Raw genomic sequence first — 15,308 nt, 5'->3', positions numbered from 1 at the left:
TATCCTGCTGTGCCAGTCCAAGTGTGAGAAGTGGATGTCGATATGAAGCCGCCGCATGCAGGTGATGGAGGCAACGCGAGAAACCGGTCTCCGCATTGGGAAGTACGAGTACGATAATCATTTTAGACATTCATTATTAAAACTTTTTCTTTCCTCAGGCATGTTGTAAAAACAATCTCTTCTTATATGTTGTGCTGGATTCATGCGGAAGGTGCTGTCCACAAATGCACAGTTGGGAATTGCCGTTCTTTAAAAGTATCTGACCTTAAAATTAATTTCTCTTAAACTTTTGTTGGGTTCTAGCACTATTCGTATACTTTTGTTATATTCTCTGTTGACTTCTCATTATGAATATTTGTATGAAAGGGTTTGCGACACACATACTCTCCCATCTGGTCGCTACTATTCCTGTTTTAATGGATTAAATAAATCTGTAAAAACGTTATGACCAGGAAAACATAAAGTTATATTTTTATAAGTACATGTTATTTAGAATACTTCTTTTTAGTTGCCGATTAAAGATTACCCCACTAGGGTTGCATGAGTGTACGAGAGCGCTAGGGTTGATGAGGGTCACCACGGTCCTCTCGACAGAGTATGAATGGACCTAACAATTTATACGATTATATGCTTGGTACAAACATTTTTTTAATAAATAGTTTATGTTAAAAATTCACGAATCTGTTATTTATGTACCTAGGGAAAGAACTAAAACTGCTCTGTAATATTTCTAAAATTTCCTAAAATGTTTATAAAAATTTGTTTTATCTCAAACGGTTTACGATATATTTAGTAGGTGCAGATCCCATAATAATAAATTAATAGTATTTTAGCTGTGACAATATCTACCTCCTTCTTCTGACCGAGCCGGAAGAACTATTTATATTGTTTTATTTCAAGACAACAAAAATTGGTACTTTGTATTAGTATAAAAGTAATAAATTTATATAAGTGGTATATTCAATGTTTGATGTGACACTGAAACAGGTTAATTGTTAGAGAGGGCTTCTTAGCCCTAATAAGGCTTGGTAAAATAAGATATTCTGTTTTGAATACACTTACTTTCACTAATTACTGTTATAAGTTTTTAATAAGCTTACCAAGAGAAATTAACAACTGTATTAAAATGTTCTACATTACTAAAGAGGTAATGGTATAGTTACCATATAATAGAAAGGTATCTCAGTTTGGTGGCTTAAAATATCAACTCTAAAATGTAGTGAGATACTTTTATCGAGTACAGCATTCTTTAATACCTTGAGGGGCTTTTAAGAACTATCTCGTAAACATTTCGTAAACATTTAATGACGTATTTTAACCAACACGTTTATTTTAAATTTCTTTCTCAACAGACCTTACATGTTATTCAACGTTCCTGATACATTGAATACAACAGGAAAACGATAGTTTGCAATTTCAAATGAAATCATGTACGTGTATTGATTGAACTGGAAAGAAGCTGTTACTTATATTTTGGAGTTTTGTTTTTAACTTGAGGCAGATTGATTAATGTGTTACTGCAAATTTCAGTAACCTTTTCAGTTGTGTCTCAAGTTTATAGTTGTATTTATATCGTTACTTTATGCTGTAGCAATAAAGATATAGAAACTTACAAACCATGCATTTTGTATATTTTTTCAAATATAACATTAAGTACAAAAAAGAATTGTGTTGTATATTTTACTGGGAGTGTCATATATTTCAATTAGTCGTAGCTGGATTAAATTCGTGAATTTCATTGAACAGAATGTTGTACAAATCTAAGTTTTAATGTAATTGAGGTTTTCTTTGCACTAAAAGTCTAGAGAACCTATAAAAATGAGTGTTATTTAACATTTGAAAACTTTCCAAGGAACATTTATCATATGCATACAGCTTCAAAAACTATTGTCATAAATATAGAAAGTACACAAGTATTACTCCTGGAAAGAGTCAAACCTTCTGAAGTCTAGTAACAGTTTTTTTTGGCTAAAGGGATCTGTAAATAAGGTAGATTTATATAATAGTTTTATTCTTAAAGAGTAATAATTAACAGTCATTCGGAGACGGAAAATTACGTATGCTGGCAGTTTTACGATATTTATTATAATTAAAACAATCAATGTTTGTGTGGAACTTGGAACTTAAGTACAAATAAATTTCTCCTTCCCCCATCTTATCTGGCAGGAGATTCTCCCTGACCGCTCCCAAGGGAAGAGTCAAGACCGGACAATATTCCCCAGGCGACAGGATCTCCTGTGGAAAAATAAAGGGCACATGGCCGAAAGGGGAAATAGACGAAGAACTGCCCCAAGATATCCTGAGGCCAGACTTTATTAGATTCTTACAGTTTATCTACGTCGGGGGCTTAACATTGATCCCGATAAAGATTACTTTTGGCAGACGACAAAGAGATCGGTTTTATTCGGGTACGCTCGGTTACATTCGGATAGGCGGCGGTGAACTGGACGGGTCCTTCGTTCAGTGGCGTGTGCGTTGCCGCGTCGTGTGCATCTGCTCTTGAAGTGTCGTCGACTGCTGTTTAAACTCTTCACGTACTTTTAAACATTGACGACTTTAAACCAATACTTTTATGTGAACTACTCATATATTTTTATATATAAAAAGGATAGCTTTAATAATAATTTAAAGTGTGTTTAGTTCTTTAAACAATGGTACAGTTTCAAGTGGTTGACATAAGTGTGTGTTTTAACTTGTAGTTCAGAGTGCTGAAATGGCCTACAGGACAGCTTTAACGCTTCTATTGTGCTGCCAAGCCGTTCTGCACACACCGGCCAAGATCACTCAGGAGGAAATAGGTATGGTAATGTTGTTCTTTTATTCAACTGCAAATGTTCAATATCAAATGTAGAAGGGCAACTTGGGAAATTTTCAATTACAAATTGTTTAAGGCTTGTTGACAAAGAGAGAGTTATTGGAGAGCAAAGACACATAATTTTACAACTTAACACTTTATTTGTCATGAACCCACTACAGTTTTGTCTCTACATAGTTTCTTAAACATAACATTACAGTTGCAGTAGCCAGGCTTAACTGATTAATTCAGCGTTGTTAGTATATTTAATTAAAAGTGCATTTAAAGAAATATGTTAAATATTAGCTGATAAAATGATCTTAAAAAGTATGCCATCGATGTTTGGACAAAATTTTAATTCTACGTATTAATAAGATTACCCATGATTAAATGGGACATTTTGTTTTCAGACATTTCATTTGTTGTAAGAAATTTAATTACTATAACGTTTAGCTTGACAGATGTAGGTTTTGTAGTCTCAAGATTTCCAATAACTCATGCAATCATTATTAGTTTAGTTCTAAGGAAATAATAAAATAGCATTGTATGTCACGAGAAGCATTCAAGAGAAAAACGAAACGTATTTATGTACATTGTGATAACATTATCTAGTGAATTTTGTGTTAATTGAAGTCTATATTTTTAAACGATTAATATAGTTTTGAAAAATATTCTACAATACTGTACTATGAAAAGGCTTTGTAATAGTCAACAAGGAGAATGATGCAACCACAAGAGCAAGGATTGGCTCCCCCAAGCGTTATATTTTGTTATCCTCTTGTTATATTTTAGGAGCATAAATTGATTTAATGGTTTGCTTTGCTACACTGCTGTTGTTGTGTCGAGGCTATATAAGATTAACGTTACACCCACGCTTACTACTTGTTAGTCTGCAGTAATATTTTTGATTTGCTACTTTAACGACATAAATTATCCACTATTTCCAAATTCCATGCCATGAACAATAAGTGATTACGTGTACAGTATTAAACATTTTACAATCGTTAAATAATAGAATTGTTAATATTTCTAACAATTATGAAACCCTTATAAAACAAAAGAGTGATGTAGCTTGTATTTCTGTTGTAAAATAAATGGTCCCAAATTACAACTTAGTTTAACAGACAACATTATAAAAAATTTTTTTGCAAGTAATAATCTAACAAAAAGTAATAATTTAGTTTCTTACAGTTGTATATAAATTAAAAGTTTACTCATACACTACTTAATAATCAATAGTCTAATATGTTTATTACTTAATTCTACATTAAATTAATAGTAATGCTGTTACCATTTAAATATTTGAATAGAATAGAAATATGACGTAATGTTAGAGTATTTTGAAGATATTGAAATATCTATGTATTTTAAATAAAATTCTTAAGACGAACTTTTCTTAAAACGTGGACATAATTTAATAATCACACAAGTTTCTTGTTAACACCTTCAAAAATGGTTCCAAAGCATCTGAAATTGTGAGTTGTGCAAAGTAGATTTGTAGTAACACCGTTGATCACGCGTAAAGCCAAGCGTCAAAGGGGGATTATTGATAAGTCCTGGGATTCAAGGATCAGTCGGTACATCCAGAGCTTAGATCCTAATCCTGGCCATCCCATCATCACGGGTCTAGATTTTTAGATATGAACGGTGCTACTCGTACGAACACGACGTGTCCTTACCTGATAGCACGATTTGATTCTACTAACGGATACTCGTAACGTACGGCAGCTAACTCAAGGGATACTCTTCGTAATCTCTAAATTCATGAAAACGTTTAACGAGGTCTGATTAGACTATGTAGAATGAGTTATACGAGTGTTTACGTTGACACTTTAATGTATATATAAATATATATATATATATATATATATATATATACAATATATAATTATATATATATATATATATATATATATATATATATATATATATATATATTTTCATCTCATTGCCTACTTGAAATATAAATAAAAAGAGCTGAAGATAAGTATTTCAATATCAATGTTTTAGAGCCTCTGTTTGGACGGAATAATCCACAATAAATTTAAATGTACATTTTAAACATGTTATGAATCATGCGTTTTACGTTTTTCAAATTTAAGCACTCAGGTACGTAAGTAAAATTAATGTAATCAAAACTTTTTATTTATTTTGCGATTCTTTCTATTATTACTATTCGACAACTCAAATTATGTTAAATACATAAGGTTTATCTTAATATTTGATAGTAAGGACATATTTTCCTTATGATGTCCATCTGAAAAGGTTACTATCTAAACGTTGCGTTATATGAACTGCTTAACAAAATATAACTTTTAAAATAATTGTTATTTTTACATTTTTGTATTTTTCTATTTCATATTAGCCAAATATATTCAGGTTTTTTATACACTTTGAGTGTATTTACTTACTTTTTACTGGGAATGTCCGCAACAGTTATCCAATAATTAAATTCTGAACTACTCTTGTGCCTGAATATTTGAATGTGTATAAAACTGCAGAAAAAATAATAATAATGAATAATTGAGATGCATCCATTTATTATATACATAAATCGACACAGATTTATTTCTATATGGTGTTAAGTTCCCCTTTCTCTTATATCCATGTTTAAAAAAATAAAACATTGTTACTTATGTACCGTTTCGTTTACTTGCAAGCATCATATTTAAGCTTGACATTTCCTTTCTTTGATCGGGAATGTATTTTTAACGATTGGATTTGATATTCTTCTTAAATAGTTAATAAGTGGATATTGTGCTATAAATGTTGTGTTTACTTTTAAATTTGTTAAAAACTTACCCGCTTAAGTATTATTACTCATGTCAAGTTTTTTTCTGAAATTGTTCGTCTACATTTTGTTAAAATTTTAGATTGTATATGAGGTTGAAACTAAAGAATGTAGTCAGTACTATTATAATACAAGTTAGTATCTAAAGAAAATATTGACAACGGTTGTGGTATTAAATCGTGCAACTATCTTTTGTGGATAACAAAACAAGATAGAATAAGGAAGTGTTATAAGGATTGTATTTTACTGACGGCATTTTAATCAAAAGGTGTAGCAGTAAATTTGTTTGAATTATTCTCTTTTCAACCCTTATAGGGGCACTGCCGGAGTAGAGCCACAGTATCTTAGTGTGTGATAACATTGTTTCTGTTTAAAGAATCTACTTACGTAATTTGGAGGGAGTAGATAAAAGTAAAACACGTGACTCCAAACTTTCCCTTTAGTACAAGGGAGATCTTAAACATGATGTAACATAAATAAATCAATTATTCAGTCAATAGTTCATAGGTATCATATCGTAGTATCATATGAATACGTTAGAGATTTGTTAGTTTTAAAAGATTAAAATTTTTCTTGTTCCTTTAGAATTCTTAAATAATTTTAACCTATGATTTTCTAATTTTACAACATATGAAGACAATTTTAAACGCAAGTTTTAACCTTGAGTCATTGTTAGCATAATTAAAATGTTTTCTCAAGACAATTTTATAAATTAGGTAAGTTGCAGTATCTTGGAAGTTGAGACCATCATGACCTGGTTTCGGCAAGTTGATATCTTTAAGTATATTTGAAGTTATAAGTTAAGCTGTATTGTAACAAATAAAGTCAGGGCTATCTACCTCCAACAGATCACCTGGGAAAATAAGACTTGGCCACCAGACAGGCTGACTACGTGCAAGTACAGACATGTCTACTGTCCAAGGAGCCATCGTTTGCCGTTATCTTGTGATAACGTTGTTCTGTTAGTTTGTTTGAGATCAACAGTTGATAAAAGTATCGGAGTGAATATTTTATTCATCGTAAATTATCAAATACCGAAGTACAATAATAATTCTCTGAGATTAACACCAAAGTTAATTATTAAATTGTCATCAGGAATTAATCTAGATTATATCAATTGTTTGGTAATGCAAAACGTAATTAGCATAAATACCTCCATTTCAATTATTGTTTGTTGTAACATAGTTTTTATTGAGTGTGTAGCAGTTAGCAGTTGTGTCTTTACTTAATAAATATGCCATTAAATATACCTATAAATATACCATCTGTAGAGAAGAAGGGTTTCAAGATATACTTTATAATTTATAACTTATTTTATTTTTCTTATCACTAACCAGTTGATAAGACATAACTCAATGCGCTTTAAATGAGGGATAGAAAGAGGCTTGATTTATAGACAATAAAGCCAAGCACATACTATATCATATAGAGATCGTTAAATTTTAATGAGCAACCGTATTTTTCATTAATAGTCTCGGAAGTTTATAAACTGCTCATAAAAGATATGAAACTTATTACTATATTATAATTATCTTAGTTTATAACAAATACATTTGTAGCTCTTACACTCGGTAGAAGGAACATTGTGATTAATTGGAAATAAACGTTGTAACTTGAAAGAGTGGAATGAGAGATAATCCTCCTAACGTCGCGTCGCAGCTCACTTGAAACCTAAGAAGGAGCCGATGTGTTTTCATTGATAAACCTCTCGTAAGATTAATTGGAAATAAACGTTGTAACTGGAAAGAAAGGAATGACAGATAATCCTCCTAGCGTCGCGTCGTATCTCACTTGAAACCTAAGAAGGAGCCGATGTGTTTTCTTTGGTAAACCTCTCGTAAGATTAATTGTAAATAAACGTTGTAACTGGAAAGAGAGGAATAGCAGATAATCCTCCTAGCGTCGCGTCGTATCTCACTTGAAACCTAAGAGGGAACCTATGTGTTTTCTTTGGTAAACCTCTCGTAAGATTAATTGTAAATAAAAGTTGTAACTGGAAAGAGAGGAATAGCAGATAATCCTCCTAGCGTCGCGTCGCAGCTCACTTGAAACCTAAGAAGGAGCCGATGTGTTTTCATTGGTAAACCTCTCATAAGATAAATTGCTTTATACTTTGTGGGAACAAAAATATTAAAGCTTTCTATAAAATGTGAAACCCAGTAGTAATATCATACATTGCCACTATAATATTTAGAGTTTGAACAAAACAAGGTGTTATTTGATCAGATTTTATATATTATTATCACCATTGATTTATTATTGAAATTTGTTCCTCAGACCAAATATGTAAATTTAGGCTACTAAATTCACTACGGATATTTTATTTAGTGTTAATAATTTGTTTTTACATGTTATGCACTCCTCGAATCTTGTTTTTCGATCACAAATCTCTGGTAATCGCAGTTCTCGGTGTATCTGGAATATCTAAAAAATTCAAAATCGTTTATTTTAATATGAATAAGATGCATAACGATTACATAAATTTTATTTTAAAGAACAATAATCTCTACAAAGACTAGAGAGAAGCTCATATAACATACAGTGCCACACAGTCAGAGTTACATAACTTTAAGGATTTTTTAATTACATCTTAACTTGATTATTGTGAGAACATTCATATAAGTTTTATGTTTAAAACTAATATATTACTAGCAATCACAAATCGCCCAATTAAAACGTTATAATTATTCACAAAAGATTATTATAGATTAAACAGTACATTAACAAAAAATATTAATATAAAAATAAAATGTTGTCAGTTTAATTTAAACGCAGTCATGTGTCTTCATTAGTTTTATTCCTTTGTTTGTTTGTTTAATTATTTAAAATTAAAATACCGCTCTGATATATTAAATCATTTGAAATTTCCATAGTTAAATGTTGCTTTGCTATATGATAGGTGAACATTAGCCACATATTCAGTTTATGTAATGTGGTTTCACAAGCGTATCTACCACAGCTGGACCGACATTAAGCAAACACGTCCCCACTCACCGCCTGTAGACAACGAGACTGTCACCCTCCGCGTCAATCATCTCGCATAGTATATTTATATATAAACATTGTGCTGTACGATAAGAATTAAACAATTCGATATCCACTCTAGGGACTTTTGATAACTATAGTGTTCTATTTCTTGATTCATAACTATGTTATATTCAAAAAATATCTTCTGTTTATTAACTATAATTTATAATAGTGTATAATAAGTACAGGAAACTCGCTAAAAAGTAAATGAGTTCGGTAACGTTGGTTCTTATTTTAAATAATCTTAAGTATCGTCCTCTGAGAGATCTGTAGCGGCTCAAATGCTAATTTAGAGACCGCTCCACGCCAAAATTCCGTACTGCCATACCAACTGGACGTAGGCAAAATATATTATCATGAGGTGGTACGCGGGCAACACCTTACGTAGCATAAAGACGTAAATAAGGTTTTTGAGTCGTTGTTTTAAGCACTGAATATGAGGAGCCCTGATCGGTTTGTGAACTGATGATTTAGGTCCTGAGACTAAACTCCTGTGCTGATCTCCGTAAGTAAATTGCTAGGCAATTGCTTAGGGTATTTTTTGTCATATCAACATTAATTATAAGTGTTTTAATGATACCAGGTTTTAATCTTCATTGAATAAGTGGTTTACAATAAAATCGGTTGAAAATACTCATTAATACTTTAATATTTTTTATTATTTTGGCAATTTAGAATATATCTGTGAGTTTAGCTTTCATGAGGCATTCTCTGCAAGTTTTTAATATTTGGGTACTACAAATCTATGAAAATTTCGTGTGTCTCTGAGCATCATGAACCTCTAGCAGATTTACGTGTGTGATTTACGTTGTGAGTTAAAAGTATGTGTGCGTTCCGAGACTCTAGGGTTCATGTATCTCTGAGACTAACAAATTTCCGGGTATTCCAAATATGTAAGAGTTGCCAAGTCTCTGAGTATTTTGCGTCTCTAGGCGACATGGGTCTCTAGATAACCGAGTGTTCGACTGGACAGGGGTTATGTCACCAACGAACTGGAAGTTTGTAGTAAAACAGGTGAATTGTATCCAGTAACGTGTTGGCGTACAAGCCATTGATTGAATATTCCCAACTAACACTCGAATAAATTGCATTGAATCAATATTAAAAATGATATATTTTGGATGTATTCAAAACTATAATTATTGTAATATACTTATTTCTAAGAATTGTACAATAGTTTTATTACAAATATAAAGAAAAACAAGGATTATAATAAATTCGGTTTCTAAAGTTTTGAGAAACTAAGCGCACTTCGATGAATGTCAGTTCGGGAAACATTCAAAAGATTCCTTTCAATAAAGATTTCTTTATTTGCAATGGAACGCTATAATAAAATGTTTTGATACTGGATTCCAATGAGATTTGCCTTATTATCTTCGTTTTTTAGTGAGTATTATAAGACTTTTGTTTGAAATTAAAAAAATTTTGATTCATTGTTCAAAACTATTTTCTAATATATACAGTATTAAAACAGTTTAGGTTAGATAATATTTTGAGAATCAGCTATATTTCATGTGATATGTATGAAATACTCATCTTGTAGATCTGTCACTACTGTTGCATTATAACCAAAGCATTGATATAAGTTAAATATAACCATTCATTGCTGTATTTAGTACACATTTCAATTAATGGAGATATTTAATTTCAATAAACATTGAATCACAAAATGTACTTGCTCCGCCGGGAGTCGAACCCGGAGTCCCGGCGAAGCAAGTACTTTTTGTGATTCAATGTTTATTGAAATTTAATAAGGCCATTGCCCTTTATACAATTTAATGTAAATTAATGGAGATATTAATACGAAATTTCGTATAGTATAATACAATTGACATCATGCGAGTATAATAAAAGAAACTAAAATTCATAAATAACTTTTCTCAATTACTATTTAAAAAGGCATGAACGAGTATGAGATTACGTAGTCAGGAAGGAGTATTACAGTCCTCATAACATTATCAACATTATCCACACGATGAAGTGACATATACTTGCGGCAGAGTACACATATTGATAAGAGATTGGCTAGTGGTATTCTGTTGTGACTCTGTAATTGTCTGACGGTAAATTTTATTGTAAAACGTAATTAGCTGATTCAGTTAATTATTTCATCAAAGTTATGTTTGACTCGTATCGAAGACCTTTTTGTGCTCCATTGAACACAATAACTTATTACTGAAGTCACATCCTTTACTTGTAAGATAGGTCTGTGTCCATAGTCTATTTTCTGGCAATATGTTGGAAAGTCGTATTCCTGAAATGTAAGTGTGTTGGTAACCATAGCAATATCTCTTCATTTTATTTAAACCTTTGGATAATTTTAACATTTCTGTTGGGCAAAACTAAGAGGGAAATTCAGATTTCGTAACACTTGTAAATTAAAGTATATGTAATTTTAGTTATGCTTGTCCATACTTAATTACAATCGTAGCAGACTAATTTATGCTGCATATTGCGCTAATGAATTAGAGAACAACTTTGGATAAACGTAGCGGCAGTTTTAGATACAGGGAACCCCCACAATACTGAATATCCGTATAACCGTTCTATAATGCACAATGTAGTTTGATGATGCACAAAGTTTAATGTATGTCAACACATTAAAAAGCATGACATTGTTTGATACTGCTTAAAACGTTACGTAGGTTGATTCTGTATAAATCATTACGTAGTTTGATGCTGTATCATGTAGATTAATGCAATAATTCGAGTTTCAAGCCAACGTTGGATAACGTGACCGTTAACTGTCTCCAATACATGACAAGTGGCTTAGTACCGAAACCATGTGCCAACGACCCATCGTTAGTATACTCTCTTCGACGTTTAAACGGTTCCCGAGCAACTTAAACACATAGAAATGTATTATCATGCTTTATATTTATTATAATTAATTATTCGCATGTGTTTATGTCCAGCTAATCAAACAGTATGTTTAAATAAAACAATACTAGATATTGTATAATAAAAAAATTGCCATATTCTTAAAAACCATACTATATTGTACTATCGATTATCTATATATACATAAAATGAACGCAAGTATCCACCAAGGGTATTTTTTATGCCCAAGTAAATATTGCCTTTAAATAATAACTAAGTGTTTTAGTTTAAGATGTCGTTCTTGGAAAATAAAGTAAGAATAAAAGAAAACAGTGCTTGCCGTAAAGTTTAAATGGGAATATCGTGTTTTACTAAAGTATTTCACACTTAAACCCGGCAGGTTAGGGAAAGGCGTGACTCGACGACAAACGAAACCAACACCGAGAGGGGGAGGAGAGGGAGGAGAGAGTGTTGGTAATGATTTACCCCTCCGGCCTCAGCGGCACAGAGATCTAATATTGCACTGGTTACTTTCATCTCTAAATAAAATGAAAACTTTCGATACATTGCGTTAAAACATTAGCAATTCTAATCTTGTGTCAATTATCAGTTATCTTTGTGAAGCAAATAAGGTATTAATAAATATCGTTGAAATTAATCATTGTAAAGGAGGCAAATAATGAACCGCTTTCATGTGTCAATGAAATGTTGAGTAAATATTTATAATATTTTTATTTCGATAATTTAACGAAAGATATGTGAGAAATAATGTTAGTAGCATAAAATAAATTACGCGAAAGATAATTGTAGCCATAGTAAAGACCCTTTCAGTGTATTAAACTACTACAAATTTTGAATAATGGCTGGACTACCCTTGTCACACAAGCCCTGAAGCTCTGATTGTTTTCGATTACCAGAAAACCCCAAGTGGTGATAATCGTAAGCGTCCGATACGTAACATAAAGTACATATGATCTTCATAAACAGCAAGATTTCACGACACACGTTAAAACACGAAGGAAAGACGATGTTGTTGAGTACAATGTTGGACCAAGAGATAACGCCAATCTCATGTACTCTCCTATGTTACTGCACTTACGTATGGTTAGGATGAATACAGAGCACAGTGAACTGTCACCATCTTTATTCGGATATAGTTCATTCTATTTGAGAATGAAACACGTTCCAATATTTAAAAGGTGTTTCTTAAAACGAAATTATGCTTTTATAAATTGCATAATTAGGAGGCAAACACCAACCAATGAGCGGAAGTCTATTAAAGTTATATGTTTAAGCAGTCGAAACAGTTATGAAAAGCCATGCATGCACCGTTCGGTTTACATGAACAAGATTCCTAAACACGCATATTATTTTTATGGGAAACGAAGTGTCAGAAAGTTAGAAGATCCAACTCACACTTTCCCGTACTTATATTTGTTATGTTCTACCCCTAAAATAATATTGTGCTTACTAAATGTATCTAACACTACTATCAGAAATGCCTTCTTAGTACTTCGTATGGACTCGTACAAGAAGTTATTATTGATTATCCTTGTCAAAGGGTCGAGTTTGATTTTAAGTACAACACTTTTTTTGTAATAATTATAAAGCCTCTACGGATTATAGAAGACGATTGAAATGTTTAAGTCTTAAAGATTTACTTGGACATGTTTATCAAGTACTAATCTAGAGAGGAAATCGAAATAATATTATTTTTAATGAAATCATAGCCATTAAGTTTATTGATACTTAATTGCAAAACTTTTATTGTGTAATCTGTACCGAATAAGCTCTCATGTCAAATAGTCAGTTTATGGTGTTTTATTTAATGATAAAGCCAAACAGTGTTTTTGTTGTAGATCCAAAACGGTAATTCTCTACAATTACTGCTGAAAGTTAAATTTTTTTAATTCTAAAATATATTAAAAACATTTATTTAAATTTGAGATGAAAACAAGCCTCTAATACAAATTAACCTAAAAATGAATTAATCAATATAATCCTCTGCGCCTATCTGTATTTGTATTACGGGGTATGTCAACTTATTTTCTTTTACAATTAGTACATTTGAAAGAGAACTTTTTAATAATATTTCATACGATTACAGGTGTCAGAAAGTCGAAATAAACTAAAAAATAAAAATTTAAAGTATGAAGTAAAGTTAAATAGTAAGCTAATTTAAGTATGTAGTAAAGCTAATAATATTAGGTTTTCTATATTTTACTATGTAGTTATATTATAGTAATCGTCTAATCCTATACACTATTTGTTATTGCGTAGTAAAAGGTTATTACGTAACCTGCGTAGTTATTACGTATTATAGTTTAAAGAAAGTTAAAATTAACCTCTCGAGCGTTCATATGGGTTGTACTTCTCCAGTGATATTTTCTAAGCCAGAAGTGCGGAGTAGCGCTGAAGGTGTGTTTGGAGGACTGGCACGATAAAGTACCGATCGGAAATGACCCTAACCATCAGTACAGGCTTTGGATGTGCCCGACCTTTGATAGGAGGTAGTTATTTAATCACTAGTACGTCGGGATAGAACATTAATTTGCTTCGTTAGCTATTTCTGAAATAGTTTTTTTACGTTATTCCACATTTCCAACACCTGTCATCATCATTAATATTATTAAAACATTCACTGTCAAAGTATATATTAAGGAAATGAAATTCATTCAGTAATTGTAAGGAATGTACCCAAAAATAAATCTAAAAAAAAGAAAAGAGTGAAAATGTAGACTTGAAAGAAAATACACCCTATCGAAGGTTAGCTTACCTCAGAATAAGATTTGAAACCTAAATTTGAGTTAAAATAGGTATGGAGCAAGCTGGTATTAAAATTTTAACTTATAACTTTAGCTTATTACGTTTTGTGAATTATTATATATCTTATAAGCAAAAATATGTGCACTTATAAAATGTAATAGTATTTTTTTTTTACATAGTGTAACGAAGAAATGATAATTAGTTCGTTCAAAGAAAACTGTCTCTTTGTTAGTTTTAGAAAAAAGTTATTTAAAACACATACGAAATTTTACACAGATATGTTTTTTAGCTTTCAAGAAAATGAGTCAGCAGTATGCCAACTTTTAACATGAATAAGATAGGGCTGAACTTTGTTAAGTAGCTATAAAAATACAGAGAAAAGTTTGTCATCATACCTGATGTATTGAGAAATGTGTTTTTTGTACTACAATAATGTTTTTAAACACAATAATTGTATTACGCTAATCCATAGTTACCCTGACTCTCTGTAACCTGTATAATGGAAATTAACCAAATGAAGTAATTGTTAGGAAGGTTTTGAGAACCGTGTAACTCATTATAAAAGAGTATTATATAATTAGTTTCGTATGCAACATTTTGACGCTACTCTGAATGAAGTGGACAGGCATGATATGACCCAGCGGCCATTATAGCGTTAATGGGAGTCACGTGATCTTATTGTTTGATACCAAACTAATTACTAACTTGTACAAGTAGACTGTCTGATATCAGGTCGGCTTGGCGGAGTAACTTCTTGTTCCCTCTTATAGTATATATATATATATATATATATATATATATATATATATATATATATATATATATATAGGTGAAAATTTTCTAAATAAATCTAATCTAGAATGGTCTTATCATAGAATGAATCATATGCGAACAGACAAAGAAAACATTTGTTTTCAATAAACCGAAATATAAATTGTAGTACCATTATAAATTACCCCTCATATATTAACACGTGGGAAAACGTTAAAAAGTATTCAACTAGTTTAAAAATAGGATCCATTTACAAACTGTTGAATTTAATTTCTTATAACAGTTGTGTACTGAGAAAGATGTCTGTTACATGTATAAATCACTACTGAAGCTGCCACA

General features: G+C 31.2%; 1 protein-coding gene across 3 annotated transcripts in view; it reads left to right on the top strand.

Moving 5' to 3' along the window:
* Positions 1 to 2,469: 2,469 nt before the first annotated feature.
* Positions 2,470 to 15,308, top strand: part of LOC124371949 (hemicentin-1-like) — a 383,241-nt gene continuing 370,402 nt past the window's right edge. For all 3 annotated transcript variants that reach the window (XM_046830325.1, XM_046830319.1, XM_046830333.1), the window contains exon 1: positions 2,470 to 2,798. In XM_046830325.1, the coding sequence (XP_046686281.1) occupies positions 2,714 to 2,798 (85 nt within the window). In that variant the 5' untranslated portion in view covers positions 2,470 to 2,713. The remainder of the gene's footprint in view (positions 2,799 to 15,308) is intronic.

Source organism: Homalodisca vitripennis, chromosome 1 (assembly GCF_021130785.1).
Source record: "Homalodisca vitripennis isolate AUS2020 chromosome 1, UT_GWSS_2.1, whole genome shotgun sequence".
In the NCBI taxonomy this organism is placed as follows: Eukaryota; Metazoa; Arthropoda; class Insecta; order Hemiptera; family Cicadellidae; genus Homalodisca; species Homalodisca vitripennis.
Note: the sequence above shows the minus strand (reverse complement) of the source record. Positions and strands in the feature narration are given on the sequence as shown.